The following is a 24,310-nucleotide window of genomic DNA, read 5'->3' on the forward strand; positions in this document are numbered from 1 at the left end:
TGATTTCTTGGGTACAGTCCCTGAGATCTTTGGATCTGCTCCAGTTCCTGCATCCCAGATCTCCGGTGTCTTTTCAATAAGTCTCTCCTTTCTTGAAGCCAGTTGGAGTTGGGATCCTTTTACTTGTGGTTCAGACTTGATTCTAGATCCTTCCCAATTTTGATGCACCTCCCCAACCCAAACAGAAGCAGCCATTTGTATTAGCTCTATTGAGATGAAATCCTTTATTCTTTTCTGAGGACAGGGCTTGCATAGCACCAAACACAGTTCACCAGCATCCCTGGGTGGGAGTGCCCTAGGTGTGAAGGTGTCTTTGGAATGAGCCTGAGTGATTCCTGAAGCAGCCCAGCATTTACACTGAGCGAGCCAGGCCAATCCTATTGTTTCCCCGATCAAAAACTGTGAAATATGCTCTCAGGAAGATGTCACCCAGGACCCAGGTCTCTGAGGGGCTCATGTTTTCTGTGCCCCCATTAAAGGTTATAAAGCAGATGTCTTCAGAAATCTGGGGGAGACAAAAATGCACATCAGTCAGCATGAGCACTTACCTGCCACCCCCCTCAATATCCAGAGCAGAGAGCTTTTCCACTTTTTCCCCCTTTTTTGGGAAGAATCAAGTGGCTCTCACAGCAGCTGCAGAAGTGAGGGTATAGGAACAAGAAGGGCCAAAACATGTGGTTGCCATGACAGAGGGGTATGGGGAGGAGAGGATTAGGAGTTTGGGATTATCAGATGCAAACTAATATATAGAGACTGTAAAACAACAAAGTCCTACTGTATAGCACAGGTAACTGTATTCAGTATCCCGTGATAAACTGTAATGGGAAAGAATACAAAAAAGAGTAGGTATACATTTTCATATATATATAAAAAAAATGAATGACTTAGGTTTAGAGCAGAAATTAACACATTGTAAGTCAGCTCTACTTCAAAGTACTTTTTTTTTTTTAAAAGAAAAAGAATGGCCCATAGCTCCCCATCACACTCTGCTGTTTCTTTCCTTCTGACTCCTGCCCTCTTTTTTCCTCCACAGGGAATACCTATTCTTCTCCCCATTGCCCACAACCCATTCTTTTCCTAAAAAAATGTTAAATTTTGTATTGAAGGATAGCCAATTAACAGTATTGTGATAGTTTTAGGTGGACAGCAGTGGGACTCAGCCACACATATACATGTCCCCATTCTCCCCCAAACTCCCCTCCCGTCCAGGCTGCCACATAACACTGAGCAGAGCTCCTTGTGCTACATAGTAGGTTGTTGCTGGTTACCCGTTGTAAATAATATTGTCACAACGCGTTCTTTATGCTGCGCTCAGGCCGTCTAGGAAAACTTTCTGGTCCTACACTCACATCATTTGGCCACTCCAGGCTGGGTTGGGTGACTTACCCTGGTGCTCCCTTGGTCTGTAGCCCTCCTCACCCCTAATCTGCCCCTGGACCCCTTTGCACAGCCCCCGTGAATCCATTATACCATAGAATAGAATCCATTATAGATTTGCCTCAACCCAAGCAGGCTTCCTCATTCCTCCATGAGGCTGGGGGTTTAGAATTACTGCAATTCCCTTTCTTCAAAGCCTCCTTTGAGCCCATCAGCCTGCTCTGAACTCCTGCAGGGAGCTGACATGAAGCCTCCACCCTGTGCCGGGGTGAGCAGCCACTGTGCTCCTTTATTCACCTTAGCATCCAACCTCCCCACAGAGGGGTCGGTACCGCAACTCGCAGAGTGCGACGTTGTAGCCGAGTTCTAGCATAAGCATGTAATTTATGATCTCAATCTGGACACTTCTGTGTTGGGAAGGGGAGACTGTTAACCCCTATGGTTGGTCAGCACAACAGGACTGTCCTCAGCCAACCCACCTCCTCACTTGTTGTATTTCAGGGATTGCTAGAGCTGACTTTCCGTGTTCATGCATCTGAGGTCTCTGGTTGAACTGAAGCTCTGGGAAACCTGAGGCCCTCAGTGTTCCCCTCTGCTTGTGACTCCCACCGCGCCAGCACGGGGTGGTGTCTCCCCGGTTATTGCAGGAGGAGGGATGTCCCAGACTGCCCTTCACTCTCACGTGGTTGGTTTTGTGGGAGGCGCTGGCCCCGCCACAGGGGCTCAGCAGCATCTGAGGTGCAGCAATGATGTGACCAGGCCTGCAGAGGGCGCCCTCCTCCCAGCAGGAGCCCAAGGGTCCTGTGAGTCTGAGATTTGGGAACCAGCCCCCAGGGTTGTCCCCTCACCTTCTGGATGTAGTATCTACGGGACACTGGCAAGTCCATGCCATTGATGGTGAAGATAACAGGAGGCAGGGTCATGGTACGGTTACACAAAATCAATCGCTGTAAAAGAAAGCAGGAGAGAGGTTGATCCAGGTGTTCCTTGGTGTATGGGGAGCCCAAGAATGACTCTGTGGCATGACCCTTCACCTGCTCATTGTGGAGGGGGCTGGGGTTGACGCTCCTCTGGATGCTTCTGACTATGTCAGTTGGGCCAAACAAATATGAGCTCCCGACATCCAAAATGGCCTGACATCCGCCGGAACAAGCAATCACTTTTCTATTCATGGAGATGCTGAAAGACGGAGCGACAAAGCGGGCACTAGGATCACTCTGGAGACCCCCGTATCACTATCCCTTCCCTGACTCTTTCCTGAAGAGCTCTTTAGCTCTTGCCCTGACTCTGTTTTCCTTTTCTCTGGTCACATCATCTTTTTAACTTCCTTTCAGTTCTTACAGGCACCAGGCTCAGGGCCTGGGCTTGTGCTGGCGAGCTTCCTAGAACCTCATCCCCTTTGTTTAGCAAATTTCTCCTTATCTTCCAGGTTAATTGTCACTATGTCAGGAAAGTCTTCCCCGCCAGAGTAGATAAGGCTCCTGTCGTTGTCAGACTCTGTAGACTCTTCCTCATGTCTAGCATGTACCAAGGTGGTAATTCACTGTGTGTGAACTTCATTTCATGTTGTTTCACGTACGTCTGCCTCACTAGATGTGAGGCCAAGTTGGATCCTCAGTGCCTCCCTCAAGTGCCCAGCACACAAGCGATGCACAATGTATGATTGTTGAATGAATGAATGAGCGGTAGTGGGGGAGACATAGGCTGCCTTGGGAGAGTTTGTCTCCCAGCACTGCCCCCTCACCCGGCTCAGACCCTGAGGTCCCTGCCAGGGGAGCATGAGCAGACCCAGGGGCCTCCAAAGAGCAGGTGAGCTTTGGCCTGAGGCTATCACAGAGAATCCCATCAATTCTCGCCCCTTGTTCTCAGGCCATGCCTGGATCCCAGCTTCCTGATCAGGCACAGCCCCTGCCCCGCTGTGTGCCCGGCTTGGGCGGCAAGTAGCACTGGTTAGGTGGGGTGTCTCTTTTTATGCGTTGCTCTCAGGTCTCAAGACTGCAGCCAAACTTGCTCCACTGTTGTGTAACTTCTCTCTGAGGAGACCAGTTTTCCCAGTTTTTCAGGACTTTCTCAGCTTTTCAACTGGCAATTCTGTGTCCTGAGAACACCCTAGGTCCTGGGTGGCCCTGGTCAGTAGGTCATCTTAACACAATCCTGTTCAGGTTGGTGAAATTCCCCCTGATCCTCTTTTCACCACACTATAGAGTCCTCTAACCAGGCTCCCCATCTCACAGAACAGGAATGCAGCTCTCCCCCAGCTGCCCAGGCCTCTCTGGACCCTTTCAGGACCCTGGTCAGAGGCCTGGACAGCAGCTCTGGGGCAATTATGAACCCATGGGTGGTGTGTGTTCCTGTGTGCATGTTTGCATGCATTTGTGTGTCTCTGTGTGTTTATATGTTTGCCTCTGTATGTGTTTATATGTGTCTCTGTATCTGTTTTTACGTGTGTGTGTGGAGCATATGTCTGTGTGTGACTGTGTGTGCATTTGTGTGTGTACCAAAAGGAGTATGTCAAGGCTGTATATTGTCACCCTGCTTATTTAACTTATATGCAGAGTACATCATGAGAAACGCTGGGCTGGAAGAAGCACAAATTGGAATCAAGATTGCTGGGAGAAATATCAATCACCTCAGATATGCAGATGATACCACCCTTATGGCAGAAAATGAAGAACTAAAGAGCCTCTTGATGAAAGTGAAAGAGGAGAGTGAAAAAGTTGGCTTAAAACTCAACATTCAGAAAACTAAGATCATGGCATCTGGTCCCATCACTTTATGGCAAATAGATGGGGAAACATTAGAAACAGTGAGAGACTTTATTTTCTTGGGCTCCAAAATCACTGCAGATGGTGACTGCAGCCATGAAATTAAGAGATGCTTACTCCTTGGAAGGAAAGTTATGACCAACCTAGATAGCATATTAAAAAGCAGAGACATTACTTTGCTGACAAAGGTCCGTCTAGTCAAGGCTATGGTTTTTCCAGTAGTCATGTATGGATGTGAGAGTTGGACTATAAAGAAAGCTGAGCACCGAAGAATAGATGCTTTTGAACTGTGGTGTTGGAGGAGACTCTTGAGAATCCCTTGGACTGCAAGGAGATCCAACCAGTCCATCCTAAAGGAGATCAGTCCTGGGTGTTCATTGGAAGGACTGATGTTGAAGCTGAAACTAACTCCAATACTTTGGCCACCTGATGTGAAGAGCTGACTCATTTGAAAAGACCCTGATGCTGGGAAAGATTGAGGGCAGGAGGAGAAGGGGACGACAGAGGATGAGATGGTTGAATGGCATCACAAACTCAATGGACATTAGTTTGGGTAAACTCTGGGGGTTGGTGATGGACAGGGAGGCCTGGCATGCTGCGATTCATGGGGTTGCAAAGAGTCAGACACGACTGAGCAACTGAACTGAACTGAATTGTATGTGTCCATGTGCATGTGTGGCAGCATCATTTGGGGTGGCCCTCAGAGGGGCAGGCTTACCGGTCCACAGTTATCTGCCATAAGCCGGCTTGGGTCACCGGTACCCACTTGAGAGCTCCCTTGTGGTAGGCATGTTCCACCCCACCAAGCATCAGCAAGCTGCTCTTCTGCGGCCAGCTGAAGAGAGAAGGAAGAAGGGGCTTGTTGGAGGAGGGTAACACCAGCCACTGTCTGAGCGCTGCGCTTCTTCACCTGTCAGAGGCACTACTATGGTCTCCATTTTACACATGCAGAAACGGATGCTTGGAGAGCTTGTGTACCTGACCAGGGTCGGTCCCCATCTAATAAGTGTCACAGAAGAGGTTCGAAGCTGGGCAGCCTGGCTCCAACCAGGCCTGGCTCCGACCACCCATCCTTCTGATGAGGGCCTGGACTTTTCCAGCCACCTGGATGCTCAGATATACCCTCAGAGGACTTTATGCTGGAGGGGTCGGGCTTCCTCCTTGTCTAGCCTGTCATTTTTCAGGAAAGCTGATGTCTGAGGGAGCTAAGAACATGGGTTCAGTCTCACCCAGGGTTGGCTCTTCTTGCCTGTGACCTGTGCTGTCCATGGGACTTCAAGCTGAGCAGGCCACCCACCTCCACTCTCCCTGTCTTGAAATCCCTAATGTGTTTCAAACAAGGGGTTTCACATTTTCATTTTGTGCTGGCTCTTGCAAATTCTGTAGCTCGTCCTGGGTTCCCAGTGAAATGTTAGTGAGGAAGGAAACATTCCAGGCATCCTTCTCCTTCCATCCTTATAAAATTCATTAGCAAATCTTGTTGCCTTTTCCTCCAATATCCTGACACCTTCTATTGCTTTCCTTATTACCTCCACCTCCCTGGACAAAACTGCACCCTTGGATCCATGAGCATGGTTGTGTTCCAATGAAACTGTATTGATAAATACCCAGTGACGGGGCCAGTTGTGATCCTGGGGCCATAGTTCTCCTAGGCTAGACCATCTCACAGGAATATTCTGGATGAGGTAGTCTTTAATTTTTCATGCAATTGAAAGCATCTTCTAGTTAATTTGGAGAGAGGACTTGTCCAGCTCAGACTTACCTGCTTATGAAAAAGGCAAAGACAGGCTCAGAAATGATTCCGTTTTTATTCAGGGTGTCGAAGATGGGGGTGGTCCCTTGGATGGCGAGGCTGGGGTAGGCTAAGCCCATGATGCCATCAAAAGGTGCATGTTCCAAGGCCCCACTGAGCTGGTTCATGCTGAGGACAAATGTCTGTGACTTGGCAATAAGTCGCCCGATCTGTGAGACAGGAGAGTGTGCCCACGTAAAATATGGGAAGTGGGACTAGAACTGGGCATTGGGACTGTAGATGCCATTAGCACTCTAGAGAACTGAATCATCAGTTGATCTCAGATGGGGACATCAAGCTGGGACAGGAGTTTGGGTTCCATTTGTGTGGGGCCATGCATCTTAGCAATGCCTGCTTATCCTGCAAACACCATCTGAGTGAGTCAAATTGGTCTCATGTCTTCTGTACAGGTGGGGCAACCAAACTCAGGGCAGGACTGAATGGTTCCCCTCTGAGGATACAATGAATAGAGAGCAGAATAGTCTTCTCTTTGGCATCACTATGATCTGATGACAAACATGAACTGAATTCATTGCAGTGCATTGTGGATCCTGCGTCTGCACAGGAAGACAGAAGCCCATTATACAATATCTTTGGGTGGGTTCTAATGAACATTCTTCCTGGATATCAGGCTTTTGGGGATGTGCACACTTGTGTGTGAGTGCCTGTGTGCGTGTGAGACAGAGGGAGACAGAGGCCCAGACAGAGAAACACAGGGAGAGCATACTCAGGCACTGTGTGTGTGTGTGGCGGGGGGAGTGGGTGGGGCGGGGGCAGGACATAGTTTTTATTAGTCTCAAAGGCCCCCTAGAGTGAGAACCCTTTTATCAGTCCCATCTTACACCTGTGACCCCTGATTTCCCTGCCTGGATACCTGAATGCCTGTGCTGCCCCAGGGGCCCCAGATCAACTTTATCGTTTCCCCAAATCCCACTTACTTGCGTCTTGAAGGACAGCCAAGCTCCAACTTAAAAAATACATGAGCTGGGCAAGGCCCTCACTCTCTACACCTCATGTCCCTTGTCTTTATCCTGAGCTAATAATAGTACCTCCTGCCTGGGGATGTTGCAGGATAAAACAAGTTATTACCATGAAAGTGCCCTGTAGAGCCTGTGAATATAAAAGGGGGTGCTTCATTCCCCCTTCTTCCTACTCCAGCAAAATGCACCTTGGGTAATGGAGATGCGGGTCCACACCCCGAGCCTCTCTCTGGGGTTCATTGTTTTGGGAGTTTGTGTGTCTGCAGGGGCACTGTCTCCCCAGGGACAGGGCCCTGCTGGGCATGTGGCCAGCCATGAGGGGACTTTCAGAAAGACAGTCCCTCCCAGCTGCATCTATTTTACAGGCAATTGTTGCTCCCAGGACCAGACCTGACTGAGCCCCTGGTTCCCACATTACCCGAACCGTGTCAGTGGCAAGAACTCCCGTTATGCTTCCAGATCCATAACTGAGTTTGATGGGTTTCCCCTCGTCAGATTGGAAGCTGCTGGACGTCTTAGGGTTGTATCTCAAGTGTTTAGCTGCCGACACAATCGATGGGTATCAGTCAGGTGCCGGGAATGGAGGAGGGGGAGGGGGAGGACAAGATGGGTGGGGGGCTGGTACTCACAGCAGGAGGGAGCTTGGCAGTGGATGAAGGAAACCCACAAGTCAGACGAGCTGGTGTCAATGATGACACTGAACTCTTGAGGCGGTGTTCCAATGGTGATGTTGATGATGTAGGCCGTCTACAGGGGTCAGGGAGGGAGGTTAGGGCAGACTTGGCTGCCTGGCTACCCTCTGTTCATAGCGTTCTGCCTCCCTCTGGGCATCCCAAGGCCTGAAATCACTTTCCAATCGCCCTTCCTCACAGCCTCTGCTCAGAGGTCCCTTCATCTGAGAAGCTCTCCAGTCTCTTCTTTAAGGCCAACCTTATCACCTTCTTCTCCAGGTGGCCCTCCTAGTTCACCCCAAGCCACTCCTGCTAATCTCAGAGCATGCCCTGTCAACAACATGAGGGTGGCCCTTTTCTTGATATGTATTCAATTTTTCACTCTCTCTGGCTTGCCTATGCATTCTTGAACAAGAGATAAGCATCTCCCCCTCCTTTAAAAACTAAACAAAACAGTAGCTATAGTGTTAGACCTTTATGGAGTCACATGCATTAGGGGCTCAGTAAATTAGTGTCTTTTCTGGATCTGTGGAGGGTGAACTTTCTCTGCCTGGGGATTCACACTTAATTTGCAGTCGGCGTTATCTTTTGTTTGGCATGTCTCACCATTCATCTTTTATCAGTGGCTCACTTAGTTCAGAAAGAATAATCTCCCTGAAACTAATGCCACCTTTTTGACCCAGAAATGGATGTTTACCTACCAGCTGGTCATTGCTGGGCCCAGTCACCACAGACCAAGATTTGAGGATGAGACTGCCTTCTCCTCTGGGAATGGGTTCCTGTTCCCCACTGCTTCTGCCTCCTGCAGGAGCCCCAGCCCCAACATCCCACCTGGCACCTCCAGATGAGCCCCAGTGCTAGACCAGAGCCTCAGCTGTGGAGCACCATCCTCCCAACACACTCACATTCAAGAAGTTCCTCAGGGGATGAGATGAGAAGTTGTGGTCAAGAGTAGTGTCCTGGGACAGGCTATAAGATTGTTCCTCCAGGAAATGTTTTGCCATCATTTCTTCCAAGAATATTTCTTGAAGTGTCTTCATCTTCGTCATAGGGATTCTTTCACCGAGCATGGGGAAAAGGAAACAAAGAAATGTCAGTAACCAGGTATGACTGTTGTATCTGGCATTGTAATGGCATTGTGTATTTTCCAAGCATTTTTATGAGTGTCACCTTTTATCAGAATGCCATGCAAAGACATATCAAAGACCTAAGTCTGCATACAGGTTCTGTTGTGTAATCTTGGGTAAACCAGATGACCATTTGGAGCCTACACAGATGAAGACCCTGACACATACACACAGCAGAGGAGAGAGAGCAGAGAGAAGACCTAAAAGCAAATGCAGGAGAAATGCTTTTCTGTAGCACCACACCGACAGCTGCACAGGTCATGCACTGAACAGTTTCCAGGAGTGCCATTTTTATATGGGTCATGATGTGACTGGTACTCCCAGAGTTATGCAACTCTGTAGGCCTGCCCCATGAATGAGACCCATGACAATATTCTCATCAATAAGTGAGAGCTGAAATTTAAGACTGCCAGAGAATGATTACTTTCTCTTCTAACCCTGATGGATGGAAGAATAAGAGGACGAAAAGAGAAATCCCAGAAAGAGAGATGATGCCACTTACAGTCCCCATACTTACATGACTATGCACTCTGAGAGGGCCACCAGCCCGAGGAGCACAGGCCACTTCATGCTTCTTTCCTGGGTCCTAGTATTCAGGGAAGTTCAGGTTCTTAGCATACAGTGGTGGCCAAGAGCTCCTAGCTATATATGTTCTGACCTGAGATAATTGTCCCCTTTAGGCTACTAATGGATCTGATAAAGAATACCAAACTCTTGATAAAATCTTTATCTCTATCATTTTCTGTGGACATTGGATTAGACAATGTTGGGGTCCTTTAATGGGCCAGAACCTTGTGGTACAGAGTCAATGATAAGAAAATAAAAGAGAGAAAGAGAGAGAGAGAAAAAAAAAAAAAAGACCCAGGGACCTAAGCTCTGATGGAGCAAAGGTACTTTAATGATTTTAAAGAAACTTCTTTCGGGAATGATAGAGATCAGAAAACCGAATGTACATCAACCGTTACCAAGGGAACAAGGGGTAATGCTAGTCACAAGGTCAGGAGGCAATCCATATCTCAAGAAAGGGGAACGAGACTAAGCAGTTTTGTCCTAAAGAGAATGTTTACTAAAGGAGACCCAAGCCTGCCTCACACAATGACCTCAGTCCCTGGGAGCAGCGTGCTGTTCCACTTGAAGAGGGACAAAGGACTCATGAGAGACAGCACGTAGAAATCCTCCCGTCAAACATTCCCTGACAATTCCCCCTTATTTATTTATAATATTTGTAAGAAGAGTTCTGACCATCAGAGTTTATTCAGTTTTGACAATCTTTGCATGAAGGCAACAGTAGACAACAAATATAATTGTTAAGACAATCACCAAAATTATAGTTCTAGACCCAATGCTATGAGTAAGGCTTTGAAACCATCTATGTGGGTCTAGCCCAGATAATTGATCAGCCAATTGTTTAGCTAAAGTTCCACTTCCTACAAAGAGATGTTTTGACAAAAGCAAAAAACAAAAACCAAACAAACAAAAAAAGAAGTTTTGAAACATTAAAGGACACGTCCCCTCCTTTGCCCATCTGATATCAAGACGGGTTAACTAATCAATGGAAATCTAAGAAACTAATCTTACAGGGAAAGGATATGCTTCTATTTCTCCGGATGGATCCAACGAGCTCACATGACTTCCTCTTCAGAAGACTCAACCTAAGGGGGCCCCCAGCATTCAGACTAGAGATGAAACAGCAAAAAACCCAGGAAGAAAGAATTCCAATATAAGCCATGGCGACATTAAAAATTTCCAAAAAACGCTGCACCCGACGTCATCGACCTTATGATCTCCCTACTTGGGGACAGATAAATACCCTTACTAATTAAACTGAAAATCTGATTTCTCAACAGGGAATGCCTCAGAATCCTGAAAATATTTTTCTTCGCTATGCTTGCTTTGCTTGCTTTTGCTTCCCCCGCTCAGGCTGACCTGATTGATCACACTTACTGGGCTTATATACCTAACCCCGCTTTTTTATTGTAGGTTCTTAGCAAAATAGACAGATATAGAACCAATCATATCCACTAATGAGTCAACACATATGCCCCCTCCTTGGAACTTGGAGGGGCCCTCTCATTCTGAAGAAAAAGAAAAACTAATTAATATCGTTCTAGGTTATGAAATCCTTCCTTTGTGTATGGGCACAACAGAATTATGCATAAACATTAGCCGACAAACTTAGGCCTTCCCCTGCCTCCAAAAGAGGACTTTCTGATGCTTCTTGGATTACTTACTGCCCTTTCTTTGTCCATGAATCATGTTTATACTACTAAAACTTTAGGAAAAGAATTAAAGAAAAAACAAAAAACACTATGCAAAGGGTTTACAAATAAGAACTTTAAATATATTCCTGTTCATTGGGACAAATGTCAGGCCAAATCAGGAAAATTAATGTTTATAGCTAATCATACAGTTGTCAATTGGGGATCTCATAGTATGTGGTTATTGAACTGCTCAGATGATATTAACAATACTATGTATGATTATATTACTCAAGTAACATGGAAGGTTATTAATACTACAATGGAACATTACCATGACAGAGGACTTCTTGGCTAGCTTGACGATGGAATGGCCCCCACCTCATCCTCGAATCATCCTTGATAAACAGATTGGGCCTAAACAATGGGACATCTGAAAACTTGTTGCAAATACCGAAGAACTTGGGACTTGGACCAGACATTTCACAGGGACCAATCATAGCTATAGCAATTATTTCTTTTGCTATAATCAATCATATTTTATACAAGCCTATGTTCCACTTCCTTTTGTTGTAGCTATAGTATATTGTTAATGATATATTCATGAGGGAATTGCTGTCACATAGGAAGTAAAGCCTTGGCTACAAAATTTTGACAAATACTAGGACTGTTATGGAGACGGCAATGGCACCCTATTTCAGTACTCTTGTCTGGAGCATCCCAGGGACAGGGGAGCCTGGTGGGCTGACATCTATGGGGTCGCATAGAGTAAGACACGACTGAAGTGACTTAGCAGCAGCAGTAGCAGGACTTTTAAGCATATCTTGAGGTAACACAGTCTACTGAAATCTTTTATGAGGCCCGATATGATTAGGATAAGGGAGAAAGAAAGTGAATTTCTCCCGGTCTAAAGGGTGTAAAGGTATATTAAAAAAGCAATCTTGTGAATCAGTAATAATAATGTGCCAATTTTGAGGAATAGTAATAGGTGATGGGATCTCTGGTTGCAATGCACCCATAGGTTTCATAAAAGAATTAACTTTTTTAAACTCTGTTAAGAGACACCATTTGTTATATTTCCTTTTTATAACAAAAATAGGAGAGTTCCAAAAAGAGCAAGATTCTTCAATATGTTTCAATTTTAATTGTGTGTTTATAAGTTCTTTAGTAGCTTGTAATTTTTCTTTCATAAGGGGCCATTGCTTTGTCCAAATAGGCTCATAATTTTTCTCAGTTATTTTAATAATTGTTTTGTTTGTTAAATGAGCAGTGGCCCCTAGGAAAAATGTGGAATGTATATCTGAGTTTGCCATTGCATAAGTAAGTCCCTTCCTGTTAGATTAAGGGGTGCATCTATCACGTAAGGTCTTAATGTTGTAGGTTGGTCTATCATATGGGTAGATTTGAATATTTTGATAAATTTCTTGTACTTTGGTTTGAGAAATTCCTGCAATTTTGCAAGAGACCTTTTGTATAGGTCAGGATTTGGGCCACAAGTGTTTGGAAATAATAATAATATTAGATCCAGTGCCGAGGAGACCAGAAAATCTTTTACTATTAATTTTGATATTTATATTTGGTCCGACATATTTAAATACCAATGATGTCCATAAGGATTGTTTTTGATCTGTATTGCCAAATCTGCCTGTCCATACATTATTAGAGGAGTTAATAGAAATGTAAGGCAAAAGAAGTAATTGAGCAATTTTGTCCCCCCTTTTGAATTGCCATAGAATCTGAGCTGACATCATAATTTGAATTTCTCCTTTATAATTTGAATCAATTATTCCAGGGTGAACAGTAATTCCTTTAGAAGCCAAATTAGATCAGCCAAGTAAAAGACTGAAGGTTTGTGGGGGCAGGGGTCCAAAAAGTCCAGTAGGTACTCTAGAAGGGACTGCTTAAGGGTAAAGGAAAAAATCATTTAGGGCTGGTATATTAATGGCAGCACTGCTGGATGTTGAGGGTTTGAGGGAAAAGATAGAATTTGCCCCTGGTTTTTGTTGTAGGGGACCTGGGAGGTCCCCTGTTTGGAGTTTCCTAGAATAGGTTTTCTTTCAATATCAAATTTAAATTTACTGTCTTTGGCCAGTGCATTTCTCTATGGTAGCAAGGGCAAATTTTTGGAGGTTTTTTATTAGCCTTCTTAGAGCAGTCCCTTTTTAAACAGTTTTTATCTCCACATGTAAAGCATCCTTCATTTCCCTTTTTAAAAGGTAGTAGCCATTGTTTCAGCTAGTATTTGCACTTTTAAGTTTTTGATCCTAGATTGTGACAAGCCTTCAAATAATCAATAATAGTCCTAGTCTCACAAATTGCAGCTATAGCTCTTTGACATTTCTGATTTGCATTCTCATAAGCAAGTAATTTCTCTAGCTGTTTTTTGGTTTCTTCTCCGATTACAATATGGGAAATAGCAGCTTCTAATCTAGCTTAAAAATTAGCGTAACTTTTCATTAGGTTCCAACAAAGCAGAGACTTTTGGAGTTGCGACTGTTGGCAGAGGAGAAGCATTTGGAGCAGCCAGGGCAGGGCTAGTAAGAAAATTTTGAGATATTTTGTATTGTTTTAATTGGGCCTTTTGTAAAGTTTAATCATTTAATTTATATTTATGTAATAAGTGTTCTGTCTGTTGCTGAATATTGGAAGGGCTAGAATGTACCTTGAAATGGCAGAATTACAGCTTTAATAAGAGCCCATAGGGGCTAGAGATCAATTGGAATATTTTTTCCTTGTTTGGCTGCTCATTTGACATTTTCTTTGACCCAGAGCCATATTTCTAAATCAAAACTGCATTTATCAGGAAACTAAGGATTATGTTCAACTACTGTTTGAAGGCAAGCCTCTATTCATTGGCATGAAACCAGAAGTCCCTGAAATTTAAACAAATGGTGAAGTAAAGTAGAAAAATAATGGGGCTGGCCAGCCGTTTAACCCATGCCTTAGTACTTACCGACTTCAATAGGTCCCTGAGTCACTCCGCCTGATATGCCACGTATACCAGTGTCCCTATTTGGGCGCCATTTGTTGGGGTCCTTTAATGGACCAGAACCTAGTGGTATGGAGTCAATGATAAGAAAGTAAAAGAGAGAGAGAGAGAAAAAAAAAGACCCAGGGACTTAAGCTCTGATGGAGCAAAGGTGCTTTAATGATTTTCCTATGAGTATATATAGGCTGTGGCACAAGAAACTTCTTTCAGGAATGATAGAGATCAGAAAACCAAACGTACATCAACCATTACCAAGGGAACAAGGGGTAATGTTAGTCACAAGGTCAGGAGGCAATCCATATCTCAAGAAAGGGGAACGGGACTAAGTAGTTTTGTCCTAAAGAGAATGTTTACTAAAGGAGACCCAAACCTGCCTCACACAATGACCTCAGTCCCTGGGAGCAGTGTCCTGTTCTGCTTGAAGAGGGACAAAGGACTCATGAGAGACAGCACGTAGGAATCCTCCCGTCAAACATTCCCTGACAGACAATTCTCAGAATACAGAGATTTCTACTGTAACTTGTTCTTTGAGGCTTGAATGAAAAATTAAACTAAACAAAGAATGAGGAGATAAGCTGCTGCCAGCTTGGAGATAAAACACTGATAATAATATGATAAAAGTAAATGCTGGGGCCCATGCTAGACATTCATGATCTCATGTGATATTCCTAAGATGTATATGGCTGTCCTCAGTTGGAGAGGGGATTGCTAAAAGGGAAAGAAGTCACTAGCAAAGTGAAGACTTTAGGGGCAGCCCAGTGACATATGAGTGGCTTTAGGTAGTGGGACATTGGCACAGATCAGGGGCACCTTTGATGCCAGTCTGTATCAAAGATCTAGGCTGGAGTAGTACTGCAATTGCATGGTTTCAGTATTGGAAGAAATGTGATGCAGGCATCCACCAGATTCTTTATATCATCCAACAAACATTTAAGGGGAACCTTGTGTGCTGGGGTCTGGGTAGGATGTTGGAAAGTCAAAGTCGAGTAACACACAGGTGTTCATTATCCTAAGGAGCTAGCAGTCTAAGTCATTTCTCACAAACCCCTGGCCCAAGAGAAATGAATGATAGTGTTCAGTGGGCATCCTGGATACCTGGCATGACAGGCCTTTCTACTGGGAGCTGCCTCTCCTCCGCTCCAACCAGCAGCTTCCAGGCTGGAAAGCAGGGTGATTGGCTCCGTTTAGATTGACTACATTCAGAGAAGTCTAGATATTTGTGTACTATCTCCTGACTCAAATATGGACAATCTTATCTCTATCTCTTTTTTATTTTGGTTTTCAAAAACAAAACGAGGTAGCTACAGTTGGCCTCTGGGCCAGATACCTGGTGGTTGTCAAGTGGAGTAAAATTGAGCTTTTGTTCTCACCCAGACTGTTCAAGGACAAAGCTAGTGGGAAAGCTGAGCTCTACTAAATCAAGGAGATAAGGTGCCCACTCCTGAGGTCAAGGAAGATTTACCTGTCTGCACATGCACAAGAAGGCTTCTTGGGTGGAAAAGAGAGGAGACCTCACCCCATAATAAGTGTGGACATGCACCCATAGGCCTGTGCAGTGGGATCCATCTTAGCAAAAAGTCGTGAATGCATCTTGGGGAGGGTCCATGGACCAGTTAGGTGTGAAGAAAGAAAGAAGAAAACTGGCCAAGGGTAAACAAAGGCCCAGAAGGACTGTCCTATGTAAATGATTTCCTTCACCTCCATACGGCACTCCTTCTCACTCAGGACGCCCACACTCCTCTTTGGGTATCGCCTCTGCCTAGTTTTTGACGCACTGCACTCCTCTTCATTAGAGAAGATGCCCATGTCCTTTCCCTCTCTGTGGGTTTCTCTGCCTGCTTCTGAGGCGAATGGAACAACTGTTTTCCCACGGGCCCTCCATACATCGTGTCATGTCTCTGATAATAAAATTTGTACCTGATTTTACAGTTTTTGCCTCTTTGAAACATTCTTGCTTTCTAACAGGGGTAAGAGCCAGGACCACATTGCTTCTAACCTCTAGCTCCTGGTGGCCTAGTGGCTAGGACTCTTGGTGTTTCTTCCGTTACCCAGGTTTAATTCTTGGGCGGGGAACAAAGTTCTCTCTTCAGGACCGCTCACTACTCTTCCTCTGAGATCAACAGTGGGAGCCAAATGCCAAACAACTGTGTGCTGAATTCAGACTGCATGCTATGCAGGTTTTTATTTCTGCCCTAGAGGTGGGAGTAGTGAGGGGACAGAGAGGGGATTCAATTCAAGTTGGTTGATTGAATAAGAGACTGGATGCATATTACCTTTGTTAATTTTCCTTCCATCTGTAAAGAAGGATCAGCAGGGTGATGTAAACCAATAAATTTAATAATATCCATTTGTTGGGGACAAATGGATAGAATTCTACTTCCCTAATAGGTTCCATGTGAAATGAGCACAATTGTGCGGTAGTTTGAACATTCTTTGACATTGCCCTTCTTTGGCATTGCAGTGAAAACTGACTCTTTCCAGTCCTGTGACCACTGCTGAGTTTTCCTAATTTGCTGGCATATTGAGTGCAGCACTTTCACAGCACCATGTTTTAGGATTTGAAATAGCTCAGCTGGAATTCCATCACTTCCGCTAGCTTTGTTCATAGTGATGCTTCCTAAGGCTCACTTGACTTCACACTCCAGCATGTCTGGCTCTAGGTGAGTGATCACACCATTGAGGTTATCTGGGTCATTAAGATCTTTTTTTATAGTTCTTCTGTGTATTCTTGCCACCTCTTCTTAATATCTTCTGCTTCTGTTAGGTCCTTGTCATTTCTGTCCTTTATTGTGCCCATCTTTGCATGAAATGTTCCCTTGGTATCTCTCATTTTCTTGAAGAGATCTCTAATTTTTCCCATTCTATTGTTTTCTCCTATTTCTTTGAATTGTTCACTTAAGGCCGCTTTCTTATTTCTCCTGGCTCTTCTTTGGGACTCTGCATTCAGATGGGTAAATCTTTCCTTTTCTCCTTTGCCTTTCACTTCTCTTCTTTTCTCAGCTATTTGTACAGTCTCCTCAGACAATCAATTTACCTTGTTGCATTTCTTTTTTTCCTGGGGATAGTTTTGGTCATCACCTCCTGTACAATGTTACAAACCTCTCTCTGTAATTCTTCAGGCACTCTGTCTATAACATCTAATCCCTGGACTCTGTTAGTCACTTAAACTGTATAATCATAAAGGATTTGATTTAAGTCACATCTGAATGGCCTAATTGTTTTCCCTTCCTTCTTCAATTTAAGTCTGAATTTGCCAACAAAGAGCTCATGATCTGAGCCAAGTCAGCTCCTGGTCTTGTTTTTGCTGACTGTATACAGCCTCTCCACCTTTGTATGCAAAAAATATAATCAATATGATTTTGATATTGACTACACAATTGTCCTCATTTCCCATACTAGCAAGGTAATGCTCAAAATCCTTCAAATTAGGCTTCAAAAATACATGAACCAAGAACTTCCAGATGTACAAGCTGGATTTAGAAATGGCAGAGGAACCGAGATCAAATTGCCAACATCCATTGGATCATAGAAAAAGCAAGGGAGTTCCAGAAAAACATCTACTTCTGCTTTATTGACTTGCTAAATTCTTTGACTGTGTGAGTCACAACAAACTGTGGAAAATTCATAAAGAGTTGGGAATACCAGATCACCTTACTTAGCTACTGAGAAACCCATATGCAGGTCAAGAAGCAACAGTCAGAACTGGGTATGGAACAATGGACTGGTTAAAATTGGGAAAGGAGTACATCAAGGCTGTATACTGTCAAACTGCATATTTAACTTATATGTAGACTACATCAAGGGAAATGCTGGGATGGATGAAGCACAAACTGGAGTTAAGATTACTGGAAGAAATATCAACAAACTCAGATACACATATGACACTACCTTAATGGCAAAAAGCACAGATGAGCTAAAGAGTCTCTTGATGAAAGTCAAAGAAAAGAGTGAAAACCTGGCTTAAAATTCAACATTCAAAAAGCTAAGATCATGGCATCTGGTCCCATCACTTCAAGGCAAATAGATGGAGAAATAATGGAAACAGTGACAGATTTAATTTTTTTGGTCTCCAAAATCATTGTGGACAGTGACTGCAGCTATGAAATTAAAAGATGCTTGCTCCTTGGACGAAAAGCGATAACAAACCTAGACAGTATATTACAAAGCAGAGACATCACTTTGCCAACAAAGGTCCGTATAGTCAAAGCTATGGTTTTTCCAGTAGTCAAGTACACATGTGAGAGTTGGCCCATAAAGAAGGCTGAGTGCTGAAGAATTAATGCTTTTGAATTGTGGTGCTGGGAAAGACTCTTGAGAGTCCTTTTTACATCAAGGAGACCAAAACAGTCAATTCTGAAGGAAATCTTTGGATATTCATTGGAAGGACTGATGCTGAAGCTGAAGTTCCAATAATTTGCCCATCTGATGTGAAGAACTAACTCATTGGAAAAGACCTGATGCTGGAAAAAATTGAGGGCAGGAGGAAAAGAGGGCAAAAGAGGATGAGATGATTGTATGCCATCACTGACTCCATAGACACGAGTTTGAGCAGACTCCAGGAGACAGTGGAGGACAGGGAAGCCTGGTGTGCTGCATTCATGGGGTTATGAAGAGTCATACTTGACGAGTGACTGAACAGCAGCAATAGGATTCAGGCCTTGCAACTTTTTGTCTGCCAAACCAAACCCAGAAAGAGAAAACTGCAAAGTGTCTAATCAATCAAAGAACACACAAACAAAATACAAACCACTCAGAGCTCCTGCTCAGCCTGAGATGAACAGGGTTACCTCTTAGACTGTTATTCCATGCAAAGTAAAGGCGATGGTGCTTCATGGTTCCTTCTACCACTCCCAGGGCCTGGGTGTTTCTATGTGAGATCTGTCCAAGCCTGTCCTCTGCATAGAATATTGGGAGGCTCTCTGGTCACTAGGTTTGTATAGATGGGGCGCTGGGTCTTATCCCTCATTTTTGCACATTGTTAACATTCAGCTTTGGTGGTTCAGTCCCTACAGAGGGGATTTGATAGCGTCTAACACATGACACACACATATGCCCTTTAACTTAGCAATTCTACTTCTAGGGATCTATCCCAAAAATACACTGGCAAAAATACAAGTACCATATGCACAAGCTCTTCACTACAACACTGTTTGTAAAAGCAAAATATTATAAATATACCCAAACTGACCTTCCACTGGGGAGTATGGAGTAAGGCACAGGGCATCCCAGCACCTGGGTATGATGTGGATGGAGGGAGGAGTGGGATGCGTGAGACCCTCAGGGTACACTGTTTTCAGTTTTTTGAAAAAGAGGTACCAGAAAAGTGCTTACAGTTGTTGCTTTTACATACACATATATGTCTATTTTCAATAAGAAAAAGGGGAAGAATAAGCCTAAACCTACTGAAAATATAATATAGGGATGAGGGCCAGGGACAGAAGTGATTTTTCTTGTTTTATAGTTTGAGTTTGCAACGAAGAAAACGCGTTACAGGATCAAAAATAAATAAATACATCTGTAGAAGTTGAGAACAATTGACAGCAAATTAGCCTTAGTGTATCAAGTTGGTGACGACTGCACAGAACAAAATGTTATTTCAGTTCAGTTCAGTCGCTCAGTCGTGTCCGACTCTGCAACCCCATGAACCGCAGCACGCCAGGCCCCCCTGTCCATCACAAACTCCCGGAGTTTACTCAGACACATGCCCATCGAGTTGGTGATGCCATCCAGCCATCTCATCCTCTGTCGTCCCCTTCTCCTCCTGCCCCCAATCCCTCCAAGCATCAGGGTCTTTTCCGATGAGTCAACTCTTTGCATGAGGTGGCCAAAGTACTGGAGTTTCAGCTTCAGCATCAGTCCTTCCAATGAACACCCAGGACTTATCTCCTTCAGGATGGACTGGTTGGATCTCCTTGCAGTCCAAGGGACTCTCAAGAGCCTTCTCCAACACCACAGTTCAAAAGTATCAATTTTTTGGTGCTCAGCTTTCTTCACAGTCCAACTCTCACATCCATACATGACCACTGGAAAAACCATAGCCTTGACCAGACAGACCTTTGTTGGCAAAGTAATGTCTCTGCTTTTTAATATGCTATCTAGGTTGGTCATAACTTTCCTTCCAAGGAGTAAGCATCTTTTAATTTCATGGCTGCAATCACCATCTGCAGTGATTTTGGAGCCCCCAAAACGAAGTCTGACACTGTTTCCACTGTCTTCCCATCTATTTCCCATGAGGTGATGGGACCAGATGCCATGATCTTAGTTTTCTGAATGTTAAGCTTTAAGCCAACTTTTTCACTCTCCTCTTTCACTTTCATCAAGAGGCTTTTTAGTTCCTCTTCACTTTCTGCCATAAGGGTGGTGTCATCTGCATATCTGAGGTTATTGGTATTTCTCCCGGCAATCTTGATTCCAGCTTGTGCTTCTTCCAGCCTAGCATTTCTCGTGATGTACTCTGCGTATAAGTTAAATAAGCAGGGTGACAATATACAGCCTTGACGTACTCCTTTTCCTATTTGGAACCAGTCTGTTGTTACACATGGACATCACCAGATGGTCAACACTGAAATCAGATTGATTATATTCTTTGCAGCCAAAGATGGAGAAGCTCTATACAGTCAGCAGAAAGAAGACCAGGAGCTGACTGTGGCTCAGATCATGAACTCCTTATTGCCAAATTCAGACTTAAACTGAAGAAAGTAGGGAAAACCACTAGACCATTCAGGTATGACCTAAATCAAATCCCTTATGACTATACAGTGGAAGTGAGAAATAGATCTAAGGGACTAGATCTGATAGACAGAGTGCCTGATGAACTATAGATGGAGGTTTGTGACATTGTACAGGAGACAGGGATCAAGGCCATCCCCAAGGAAAAGAAATGCAAAAAGGCAAAACGGTTGTCTGAGGAGGCATTACAAATAGCTGTGAAAAGAAGAGAAGCAAAAAGCAAAGGAGAAAAGGAAAGATATTCCCATTTGAATGCACAGTTCCAAAGAATAGCCAGGAGAGATATGAAAGCCTTCCTCAGCGATCAATGCAAAGAAACATTATTTAAGTGGCTCTAAAACACAGAATTTGACTCTACATTCACAGTGGAATGTCTTCTAATGGCAAAGACAATAAAAAAATACTCTCTCACATCCAAAAGAAAACCAAAAACAAAAAAGCAAAATATTTGAGACTATCCACCACCTTATTGTTGGTGATGTTGCTTTTGTTATTGTGAAAATATCATATATGTGTTATTGGTTAAAGCAAGTCAGTAATTAGTGCTAATGTTCTGAAGCAAGATTTTCAGTGGATAGAAAAAAGTTTCAAGTCTAAAATGCAAAATGTTAAGTAAGGGCCCTATAGCCTAAAACTTGATAACATAAGTTTGTACCATTTAATTATTTTCCTTATTTTTCTTTTCTTTAAAGAAATCTGTACTTCCTGGCTCTGACGACTGAAAAGCCTAAGAAGAGATGGCGACTTGGTTACAGTGACTATCCAGAGGTCTATCATGGGGCCTCTAAATTCCATTTCCCACCTGAGGGTCCATGGAGTTTTGAAGAGATGACTGATTTCAGGACTGGGCCGGGGATTACAGTGACTATCCAGAGGTCTATCATGGGGCCTCTAAATTCCACTTCCCACCTGAGGGTCCATGGAGTTTTGAAGAGATGACCAGTTTCAGGACTGGGCCGGGGAATGAACAAGATAAGCCTGAGAATCTTGAAGGACCAGAAATTTGAGGGCCTTCAAAGATTAGCAAGAGTTGAATAAAAAGTTTAGGAATCCAAAAGTGAGACAATTTTAGCATCAGATCAAATCGATGTTAAAAATATTAAATATTAATTTAAACAATTAAATTAAATGTATAAAATTAAACATATTAAATATATAAAATTAAAATATAAAGCAAATTAAATATATAAAACAAATTAAATATATAAAAATCCAACATTTCCAAGTGTTAAAAGATAATACCTAATTTGTCACTGTGTCAGATTGCTAAGAATACCAACTCACTATTCTGGGCACTGGCTTTCCAGTGCTATCTTTGTTTGTGTGAAGCATATTTCATATAACTACAAAGATTTGAAAGAATGTTCTTATTCATTGAAGGAATCCAGGAATTAAATTCTGGATTGGTAGAAAAAAGAAACCTCTGTTTTGCAACATCCTCATGAACCAGTGGGTCTTGGCCAAGATCATCCATGGATGATAAAACCATAAGTGAAAGTGAAAGTTATTTCTGAATCTCTGCAACCCCATGAACTTTAAAGTCCATGAAGTTCTCCAGGTCAGAGTATTGGAGTGGGTAGCTTTCCCTTCTCCAGGGGATCTACTGAACCCAGCGATCGAACCCAGGTCTCCCACATTGCAGGCGAATTCTTTATCAGATGAGCTACCTGGAAAGCCATAGAATACTGGAGTGGGTAGCCTATCCCGTCTCCAGCAGATCTTCCCAACCCAGGAATCAAATCAGGGTCCCTTGAATTGCAGGCAGATTCTTTACCAGCTGAGCTACCAGAGAAGCCCATAAGCCCATAAGACCAAACCATAAGATGAAAGGTCAAAGGGGAAGTATAATGCATGCATGAGGTTGGCAACATCAGGACCCTCTCTATCTCAGCATACCTCAAAGTGAGGCAACTAGCAATTATGTCTTTTGAAGTGATGCCACAAGTAATGTATGGAACTACAAATCTTCCAATACAAATATTCCAGTTGGAACTACAAATATTCCAATAAAATTTGTTGAACTCAAGTCTGCATCTAACTACCAGTTTTTAAGAATTACAACTGGAGAAGGCAATGGTACCCCACTCCAGTATTCTTGCCTGGAAAATCCCATGGATAGAGGAACCTGGTAGGCTGCAGTCCATGGGGTCACTAAGAGTCAGACATGATTGAGCGACTTCACTTTCACTTTTCATTTTCATGCATTGGAGAAGGACATGGCAACCCACTCCAATGTTCTTGCCTAGAGAATCCCAGGGACGGGGGAGCCTGGTGGGCTGCCGTCTATGGGGTCGCACAGATTCGGACACGACTGAAGCAACTTAGCAGCAGCAGCAAATAAAGGAACAGAGAAGCAGTCCTCTAAATCAGCAGTCCCCTAAATCAGCAGTCCCCAGCTCTTTCAGCACTAGGGACTGGTTTCCTGGAAGACAATTTTTCTAGAGACCTGGGTGCAGGGGGTAATTTCTGGATGATTCAAGGTTATTATATTTCTTTTGAATTTTATTTCTATTTTTGTTATGTTGTGATATATAATGAAATAATTATTCAACTCATCATAATGCAGAATCAGTGGGAGCCATGAGCTTGTTATCCTGGAATGAGACTGCCCCATCTGGGGGTGATGGGAGAGCAATGGGAGCAGCTGTAAATACAGATAAAGCCTCACTCACTGGCCTGCTGCTCACCTCCTGCTTTGTGGCCTGGGTCCTAATAGATCAAGGACTGGTACTGGTCCTGGTATTGGTGTTGTGGACTCCTGCTCTCAACACAAGACATAGGACTTTCTATGAGACAAACCACCTAACTCCTCCCACATTTTAAACAAATAAATGGTTTAAAAAGGAAGGAGGAGACTTTCATTTATTGAAAGTCCTAGAACAACCAAATGTAACGTACAAATGTTCATCCTCTAGATCTAGATTCGAATAAATAAACTGCTAAAGATTTTTTTTAGAAGATTGGAGAAGTTTGTGGTTTTCATTCTGTCTGCCTTCTGATGGATAAGGATAAAAGGAAGCATCACTATGAACAAAGCTAGTGGAGGTGATGGAATTCCAACCGAGCTATTTCAAATCCTAAAAGATGATGCTGTGAAAGTGCTGCACTCACTATGCCAGCAAATTAGGAAAACCCAGCAGTGTCCATAGGACCTGAAAAGGTCAGTTTTCATTCCAATCTCAAAGAAGGGCAATGCCAAAGAGCATTCAAACTACAGCATAATTGCACTCATCTCACATGCTAGCAAAGTAATGTTCAAACTTCTTCAAGCTAGGCTTCAACAGTATGTGACTGAGAACTTCCAGATGTTCAAGCTAGATTTAGGAAAGTCAGAGGAACCAGAGATCAAATTGCCAACATCCGCTGGATCATTGGAAAAGCTAGAGAATTCCAGAAAAACATCTACTTCTGCTTCATTGACTACAGTAAAGCCTTGGCTGTGTGGATCACAATAAACTGTGGAAAATTCTGAAAGAGATGGTGCTGGGAGCCAACACACGAGACCCTACCCCTAACAAGGCCATAAGGGAGAAAACCTGACGGGCAAGGCGGATCAGGTTTTCAGGGATTTCGAAAAGCTGCCCCCAGCACTCACCTTAAAGATGATATCTGTCTTTCTGATGCCTGCCTCAATAGACTACTCCCTAATTTCTGTGACACAGGCAGGAAGGCCTTCCCGATC

The 24,310-nt window shown here is 43.7% G+C and overlaps 1 protein-coding gene across 1 annotated transcript; it reads right to left on the bottom strand.

Annotated features, from left to right (window-relative positions):
- Nucleotides 1-352: 352 nt before the first annotated feature.
- On the bottom strand, nt 353-9,282 carry LOC133066188 (pregnancy-associated glycoprotein 2-like). The gene is made up of 9 exons (XM_061157000.1): nt 9,230-9,282; nt 8,491-8,641; nt 7,544-7,661; nt 7,333-7,454; nt 5,905-6,104; nt 4,861-4,977; nt 2,412-2,556; nt 2,226-2,324; nt 353-505 (listed from the first exon to the last, which is right to left on the bottom strand). Exons 1-9 carry the CDS (start codon nt 9,280-9,282, stop codon nt 353-355), a joined length of 1,158 nt encoding a protein of 385 aa, XP_061012983.1.
- Between the last annotated feature and the right edge of the window lie 15,028 nt (nt 9,283-24,310).

Source organism: Dama dama, chromosome 2 (assembly GCF_033118175.1).
Source record: "Dama dama isolate Ldn47 chromosome 2, ASM3311817v1, whole genome shotgun sequence".
NCBI lineage: Eukaryota > Metazoa > Chordata > Mammalia > Artiodactyla > Cervidae > Dama > Dama dama.

Excerpts from the sequence above, each read along its gene's own strand:
- LOC133066188 (XM_061157000.1), bottom strand. The coding sequence starts at position 9,282 with ATGAAGTGGCCTGTGCTCCTCGGGCTGGTGGCCCTCTCAGAGTGCATA. Across the intron at positions 8,642-9,229 it reads CTCTCAGAGTGCATAGTCAT|AATCCCTATGACGAAGATGA; the intron begins GTAAGTATGGGG and ends GCTCGGTGAAAG. Across the intron at positions 2,325-2,411 it reads GCCCCCTCCACAATGAGCAG|CGATTGATTTTGTGTAACCG; the intron begins GTGAAGGGTCAT and ends TTTCTTTTACAG.